The sequence below is a fragment of the Micromys minutus genome (genome assembly GCF_963924665.1).
Source record: "Micromys minutus genome assembly, chromosome: 9".
NCBI classification, from domain to species: domain Eukaryota; kingdom Metazoa; phylum Chordata; class Mammalia; order Rodentia; family Muridae; genus Micromys; species Micromys minutus.
The window spans coordinates 52,166,835-52,175,307 of NC_137978.1; the positions used below are offsets into that span (position 1 = coordinate 52,166,835).

Genomic DNA, 8,473 nt, shown 5'->3' on the forward strand with positions numbered 1-8,473 from the left:
CGGTGCACAGAGGAAGACAGATCTCAGACCTTGGGTGGAGGTAACAGGAACACAGGAGGCGCCCCCAGGGCAGAGCCCGCAGAGGACTTAGCAGAGGAAGTTGGGGTAATACTGGTAAAAAGGGTTATAACTCCAGAGGTTTCTCTTCAGGCAGTAGACCAGCTTCCGGTCACAAGCACAGAGCTTCGTGGGACAGAAGGAGCTGTGTTCTGAAAGAAAGAGTGCCAAGTGCAGAGTGAGCCTGGGGGAATCGTGCCCACCAACCTCGACTTGTTCAAAGTCATATCAGGGTGTTGGCTTCTAGTCTGCATAGACTCCCCATTCGTGTCCCGCTCTGAAGGATCTTGTTGTCAGTGGAGGAGGATTCTGAGTGAGGGTTATACATAATCTGACAGGAGAGCTTCGGGTCCTGAACTGAGATGTATATATAATCTGATGGAGGAGACTCGCCCACTGAACTAGATAGCACACTTCTCAATCCTGTTTGAGGTTTCTCTTCAGGGAGTCCCCAGTCTGGTGGAGTAGACACACACACACACACACACACACACACACACACACCCTTTGGGTAGAGTGGCCAGTTTGAGGGTGGAGCCAGTTTCTGTGGGGTGCACCTGGATACAACTGGCTTTGAACTCCGGGGCCTGGGCGTGGATCCTGTTGTACACTGGCAAACCTCTGAGCTTCCATTACACGTGGGAAGTAAGGGAGATGAAACCAACTCTATCCAGGAAGAGGAAGTCTATAAGCCCACAGTACTGGGGAGTACTGAGTCTAAACTGGGACTTCCCTTCCCTGAGAGGCTGCCACAGCACCATGCCCCTCACCTTCACTCTGCCTCACAAGATACAGGCAGGCCCACCTCTTAGGCATCAGAACCCCCATCCTGAATGGGAAGCCACCCTTACCACAGATGATTATGCCCGATGTGACTCTGTAGTCATAGGACTGGGTCCGGATAGCACAATACTTCTCCAGTTGCCCATAACAATGGTCATGCATCTGACAGCACCTGTCAAAGTGAGAGATGGGGATGCTGAGTCAAGCAAGAGCCACCCTCCTGACTGTGTCTCCCAGGGGAGAGTCCAAGGTGAGAGGGTTCAAGTCAAATCTAAACGAAATTAGAGCCAAAGGTACCTGGGGGAACACTGTGCTTGGATGTTTAAAGCTGAATTCTCTCTGAAGGAATTTTTTTTAACCTTGAACCCTGACCAGAGAGGTTATCTCTTGGTCCTGTATGCACTCCATGATTTATGCATCTTTTCTGTGAGCACAGCTACCTGGGACAAAGTCTGACTTTCTCTCAGGCTGTGACAGTTCAGGCAAGATGCTCTACATAGAAGGCTTGCCTAGTAACAGTGCCTCCACCAATAAGCAGATGGCAGCTTTTGTCTCTGGTATCCACGACCAATGAGCTTGGTATCTAAGCAGCTTATGTAAAGGTGTTGGCTCTCCTGCTAATTTAAACTTCCCCTTAGCTCACCCTCCTTGAATAGGCCCAGGGTTTCTACAGTATTCATAATCCTATTGCGATGCACCACTGTTCCCAAATCAATGGCTGTTCTTTGGTGACTCTGAATGCTATTTAGGCAGAAATCGCTAGCAGGTAAAAAGCTCCAGCTGCATCCTCTGGTAGAACCTGTGGCAAGTGGGTGAGCGCCAGCAGGGATGGTGTCTAGTAAGTTAGCTCCTCTCGCCCACTAGAACTGCCACTGGTCAGAAGTTCACAGGCCTGTGTCTGCCTCCTAATGGCTAGACAGAGTGTAGGTATGATGGTTTTAATAATAACACCCTCCCATAGACTCACAGGGAATGACACTATTAGGAGGTGTGTTCTCGTTGAAGTGGGTGTGGTCTTCGGGGAAGTGTGTCACTGAGGGTGGGCTTTGAGGTCTCAGATGCTCAAGCCTGGTCTAGCATGGCATTCCCTCCCTGCTCCCTGCAGATCTGAATGTAGAACTCCCAGCTACCTCTCCAGCACCAGGTCTGCCTGTACACCACTAAGCTTCCTGCCATGAGGAGAGGATAATGGAGTAAACCTTTGAACTGTAAGCATCTCCAGTCGAATGCTATTTTTTTTTTTTCATGGAGTCTCTTCCCAGCAATAGAACACTCACTAAGGCAGAAGTTGTTACCAGGGACTGGGATAGTCCCGAGAGAGGCCTGTCCATGCTCTTGCTTGGAGGAAGATGGAACATTTGGGGACTTTGAACTAAAAAAATGACTGGAAAATGTAACTGGGGCTTAAGGGGCCATACTTGTAGAAGTATGGAAGACAGTGGTGCTGAGGGGGAGTTGAACTGTAGGGGTTCAGCTCAAGGTGTTTCTGAAAAAAAAAATTTTTAGTATGTGGCCTGGTGACAGGAAAAAACATGGCTGCTTTCTGCTCTTGTCTAACAAAATACGCCAGATGCTAAACTGACCAGTTTTGGATGACCAGCTTTGGCAGAGGGCATTTCAAAACTACCTGGTATTGACTGTGTTACCTGGCCAGTCTTCTGAAGATCTGAAGTGAAGAAGAGCAGGGTGATCAAATGTACAAGAGGAGAAAACAGGCACCAGGAAGTGGAACGGGGCTAAGTCTTGGGTTTCAAGGAGGTACACAGGTGAAAGGAAAGCCTGAAGCAGTGTAGAATAAAGTGAATGGTGACCTCAGGGCACCATCCCACCCAGGTCGTGCAAAGGAATTCAGGAGCAGTTTAGGCCCAGGCAAGGTGGAGCAGGTCTTTAATCTCAGCACTGGGGAGCCAGAGGCGGGTGGATCTCTGAGTTCAAGGCCAGCCTGGTCTACAGAAGAGATCCAAGACAGTCAGGCTTAGGTATCGAAGAAAGCAATCAAAATGAGAAAACTGATGAAAATATACTTGAAGGAGGAGGCCAGACTCTGGCTGCAGGAAGCAGCAGAACTTAGCTGCTTCTGCCACGCAGTTCTGGCTTTAGAATTAAGGATCTAAGAAGGGGCTATAGACTATCCCTCCGTGACTAAGGAAAGCTGCTGAGGCCAGACATTAAGTCAGTGGTGTCCTCGCAGAAGGTCAGAAGTCAACATCACATGTCTCCATCAACCAACCACTCTCCACCTTGTCTCTCACCGGAACCTGAGCCTCACTGATTCATCAGACTGACTGACCATCAAGCTCCAGGGATGCGCCTGTCTCCACCACCTCAACGCATCCGAACTCAGGTTCTTTTAGGCTTGTAGAGAAAGACCTTACTGAACAAGTCATCACCCCAGCCTCATATCTATAAATCTCTATACAACATCACGTACTAAGCCTCAGGAGTTTATACTGATGTGTTCAACTGCAATCCATTTCTATGTAGGTCACTCTTGCCCTCCCCCTTGCTTATCTATAGAGCCCCACTTCAGCGTGGACCTGACTCCCCAGTGTCCATTCAATGGCCTACATCGTGACCCCCACCGGCACTGTTACCCCTGTCACTGAGCCTTCCAGGGAACAACAGGCCCCATCTAGCACAGTCTTCTAGAATGGTTACACTGCTCTAGCAAAAATCCAGATCCTCTTCTGCTCTTCAAATGCTGAGACACAGTATCTAGACATATGGGTGGGCACAATGTGGTGCTATATATACATCATGTCATTGAAATTGTTGACCTTGACCATAAACCCGACTGGATTAACAGTGGCCTAGGAAATTATAGAATCCCACCCTCCAGTGTGTCTCTGAGGGCTTTTCCAGAGATTAGCTCATGAGAGTCGATAACTGGCTTCATCGATGGATGGATTCACGATATGAGGGCATTATTAGGAAATTGTAAATGGTGGAGGTAGGACCTATTTGGAGGAAGAGGGCTGCTGGGAGTGCAGCCCTGGTGATGATAATATTGCCCTGCCATCTTTCTGAAGCCTGCTCTCTGCTTCCAGTTCACCAGGAAGGAGCTCCTATGCAACACACTCCCAGAATCAGGATATCCTGCCCAGAACAGACACAAAAGCATGGACCCAAGTGGTCATGAAAACTGAGTCCTTTGAAACTGTGAGCAAAAATAACAGATTATTCCCTTACATTGTTCTGATAGCAATTTCATCACACACACAGACACACACACACACACACACACACACACACAGAGAGAGAGAGAGAGAGAGAGAGAGAGAGAGAGAGAGAGAGAGAACCGTGATAATTCTGTAACCATCAAAGGGATGTAAATCGCTGATCCATCACCCAGAACATGCATTTCATTGTGACCGTTGTTGAGACATGGTCTTGCCAGGCAGCAATCTCAAACCCTTGCTCTCCCTGCCTCGATCTCCCCAGTATTGAAGGTCACCCTTCTACATCCAACTAGCTTTCTTCTCTTGCCTTGTCGTTTGGGAATACTTGGTCATAACCCCCCTCCAGCCCCCAGAGTCACTAGGCTGTAAGAAAGTCTACACAACCCTGCAAAGGACCCATAGAAGGGGCCCAAGCATCTACCCGCAGACAGTGACAACCTGAGTGAGCCACAGCCATGAGCCACCTGTGCTGTGAATCATCCAACCTCAGCCAAGCTTTGTCAAAGGAAACTGAGCACATAGGAGACGTTCTGCCAATGGCCTCCCTGGGAGGCAGGCTCATGAGCAGAGTAACCATAGTGGCATTAAGCTATGTTTCATTAAAGCAAGCGAGGCCACTGAGATCTCGGGACTCTTGGGAGTCACGTGGCCCACCTTTAAAAGCTGCTCACTTCCTCTGAGCCTTAACTTCCCTTACTTTAAAGATTTATTTCAGAAGCCAGGCATGGTGGCCCACACCTTTAATCCCAAGCACTTGGGAGACAGAGGCAGGCGCATCTCTGAGTTTGAGACCAGCCTGATCCACATAGTAAGTTCCAGGACAGCCAGGGCTACACAGTGAGACCCTGTCTCCAAAATTATTAAATAAAAGTTTATTGTAGTTTTAATTGTGTGTGAGCATGTGGTGCACAAGGTGGCCTGAGGCATCAGGGCTCCTGGAGCTGGAGTTACGGGTGGTTGTGAGCTGGACCAACATGGGTGCTGAAAACAGAACTCAGGCCGCCTGCAGGAGCGGTGTGCGCTCTAACCATTGAGCTATCTCTCCGGTCCTGAGCCTCGGTTGTTAACTCTCATCTTTTAGAAGGGATACGGAGTCACGGGAGGTGATGAGGGCAGCGCCCAGAACATTAAGAGTGGGGATGATGTCAGCTCACCTATCAGTGCCATCCTTGGGGGTTCCACGGCCGCCCCAGCCACAGTAGCAACCGTAGAAGCCAAAGTTTTTCACGGCATTCTTCCCAGTCACCTTCTCAATCATGGCCTTCAGTTCCAGCAAGCCCCCTGGGACTGCAGGCACACCTGGAAAACAGCCCAAGCCTGCAGCTGACACCAGGCACTCTGCTGAAGACCTACTTGCTACCCGCCACTCTCCCAGCCCTCTCTTATTCACCTGGTTAAGGGGAGGAGGGCCAGGCAGATGACAGCACGTAATGTGGAATAGACGTTAAGCGTTTGCACCCGAGAGCCAAGAGTTGACAGAGAGCTCGCCTGGCGTGCGTGAGGCCCTGGCTTTGATCATCAGCACTGTGTGAAATGAACGTGTAGCCTACACTCAGGAGGTAGAAGCAGGAGGTTAAGGAGTTTGTGGTCATCCTTGGCTATGAAAATTCAAGGATAGCCTGGGCTACACAAGCTGCTATCTTAAAAAAAAATTTTTTTTATTCAAACTTAGAAGCAGAGTATGCCATAGCTTGAAGCCAGCTCCCTCATAGCACAAACTAGGAAACTGAGGTTCCTGTAAGTTCAGAAGGAAGTAGATCGCCTTGGACTTTAGATGCAAGGAGCCAGGGGCTTTTCCCTGCTTCAGGTCTCAAGTTTCTCCTAACTCTCCTGATAGCTGGCAAGACACCCATCAGTGGAGTAGCTCACCGGGGGCTTGTATGCACTGTAGCAGGCCCCCAGACCTTAGCACAACCGACTCCATGGTGGATGTACCATCCAGGCTGTAATGCTCAGCACGTAGACAGCACTGCCAGCCAAAAGGAAAAACAAAGACCTAACCCATCAAAGTCTGTAGTTTTGGGAAAGTCTCCAAATGTGCTAACCTTGCCTTCTGGCTTAGGTGGTTCCGCTCCTGGCTAACTGCTCTTGTTAACTGAAGCGTGTCAACCCGGGATATGGTGTTTTGTGTTTAAAATCTCGCTCTGGGAAAGGCTCGGGGCTGCGATCTCCCAGCCAGCAGATAAAGGTTTTCTGTCGGCTGAAGCCCACGTCCACAGTCTTCTCTAGTGGCAACCCCACAGCATTTCAGATACCTCCCGGATGGGGTGGTATTCAGTACTGAAAAGAGAATGACTCTGGCATCATCTATTGGAGTTCATCTCTGCCTGTCTGTCTATCCATCTATCCATCCATCTCCCCCTTCCTTCCTTAAACCTAATGCATCACCATGCTGTGTGCGTTCTACCTGAGCTGGGGTACTTCCTAAGGGTTCTGTGTTCCATTTTGTTCCCACCGAATGTCCTTACCCTATGCTGACACGTCAGGGAAATACCCACCTCCCACACTCACAGTCTGTCTCTGTGTTCACAGCCTACAGCATTCAAACCATGCCACAGCGCCATGTCAGCCAGCGCAAAACAAGGGCCCAGGGAGGGGGGGCCAAGGCCTTTGCTGATGATACCTTCGTGAGCACTGTGAGGGCAGAGCTGAGACAAGGACACAGGTCTCCTTACCTCAAAGGCTAATGATCGCCTTCTTTCCCACTACCCAGTCACTCCCAAGGATGGGGGAGGGGCATATTTACAGGCCGCAGAGCCAACACTTACTGCAAGCCAGGAACCAAGCCAGCATGAGGAGGCCCTTCATCTCTTGGGTTCTGAAAAACAAAACACATCCCATGGCGTCTTTTAAGTTGTCACTGCCAAGGCCTGTTCGGACCCCACCCACCTCCAAACTGGGTCTGCTTGTTCCCTCCCTCACTGGGTAATCCACTGACTGTTCCAGCAGGAAAAGACAAGACAGGGAGAAGAAGGTAAGACCTCAGGGCTCCATCCGTGGAATTCCCTGGAGACAGAGTCATATTGTCTCCACCGGAGGGGACGGCAACAGGCCTCCCCTATTTCTGTCCTCTCAGTAGGTGTATAAATGGATATTGTTGGCACAAGATTAAGGCCAGGATTTGACAGCCCTAAACACAGCTAAGAATCAACGTGGGTGGCTCAGTGGGTGAAGGTGCCAGTCTCTACACCCAATGGCCCGAGTGTAGTCTGTGGGACCTACAGGACAGAAGGAGAGAACTGATCTCCACAAGTTGTCCTCTGATCTTCAGGCACACACTCATACACATACATACTACACACCAAATAAGGTATAAAGGGCGGAGGGAGGGAGACAGATCACAGCATTCAGAGTCCGTAATGGAGTGCTGTGCACTGAGAGTGGTAGGAGCTGGAGCCTGTATCTTGTTCCTGTAGTTCATGGAGCTGATGTCTCTGAGTTCTCTGATGGTTAGTTGAGGATTTTAGCTGTTGGTCTCCCCACTATTCCTGCCCCAACTGCCCAGAATAGCTGTTCTAGAATGAAGTCTAGCACTCGTAGTGAGTCATAGCCGTTGGGGGCTTTGTGGTCCCTAGGCTTTTGGACAGCCCTACAGGTGTCACTGTCCCCATTTGTCAAGGGGAAAGATGAAGTTCAGAGACTGCCCAGAATATTCCAGAGGCCCCTCAGCCAATAGCGTGGAAGCAGGGTGTGACCCCAGGTCCTTGACCACTCACTGAACCATGCCGCCCATCCTAGAGAAGAGAATTCTCTCAACCCTGGGGTTCTGCCTTTCATGAAGTTCATCTTCTAGGGCTCCCCACTTTAGTGTCTGACTGAGAACTTGGAAAAAGTTGTGGCCAAAGGCAGAGGAATTGCAAGGTTCCCAGTGTGGTCTCTATAAGGTCCCTCTGCTGGTAGCTGCCTGCTTTTCTCCCCTCCCATGATTCCCAAATCCCTGCATGTCCACAGCTGTTTGGCTGGCCTGTGGTTAGCTAGGACTTCCTCCCCAGAGCCACACTGACTCCAAGCCCCGGAGTGGGCTTGTCTCCTTGCCATATCTCTACCCAGGTCCCTGGCACCAGCCACCTCCAAAGGCCTGGCCTCCAACACATCATTTCAGACCCCTGGCTGCTGAGCTAGCCTTTGTCCAAGATTACCTCTGAGTTCCAAGAACATTCCTGAGAGTCCTGTCCCCACACAACCTCTGCTCTGAGGACTCTAAGCACCCAGGTTAAAAGACCCTAGACGCTGACTTTCCATCCCAACCTCCCTGTTTGCTTTTACGAAACAGAGACGCCACACTGAGCATCTGCAGTGTGCCAGACACCATCCACGTCACCCCCAAACCACCCATGGCCTCGACAGGTACACACTGGCAAGCCACTGTATGTCCCTTTCAATGGGGATCTGTCAGATGAAAGGATAACAGTTGTTGATTTTACAGACTGGGGAATCTGTCCGTCTCAAGCAAG

General features: G+C 50.2%; 1 protein-coding gene across 1 annotated transcript; it reads right to left on the bottom strand.

Moving 5' to 3' along the window:
- Positions 1-87: 87 nt before the first annotated feature.
- On the bottom strand, positions 88-6,827 carry PLA2G5 (phospholipase A2 group V; the record flags this gene model as incomplete). Its single annotated transcript, XM_080920790.1, has 4 exons — positions 88-209; positions 909-1,012; positions 5,174-5,318; positions 6,788-6,827. 4 exons carry the CDS (start codon positions 6,825-6,827, stop codon positions 88-90), a joined length of 411 nt encoding a protein of 136 aa, XP_080776916.1.
- Between the last annotated feature and the right edge of the window lie 1,646 nt (positions 6,828-8,473).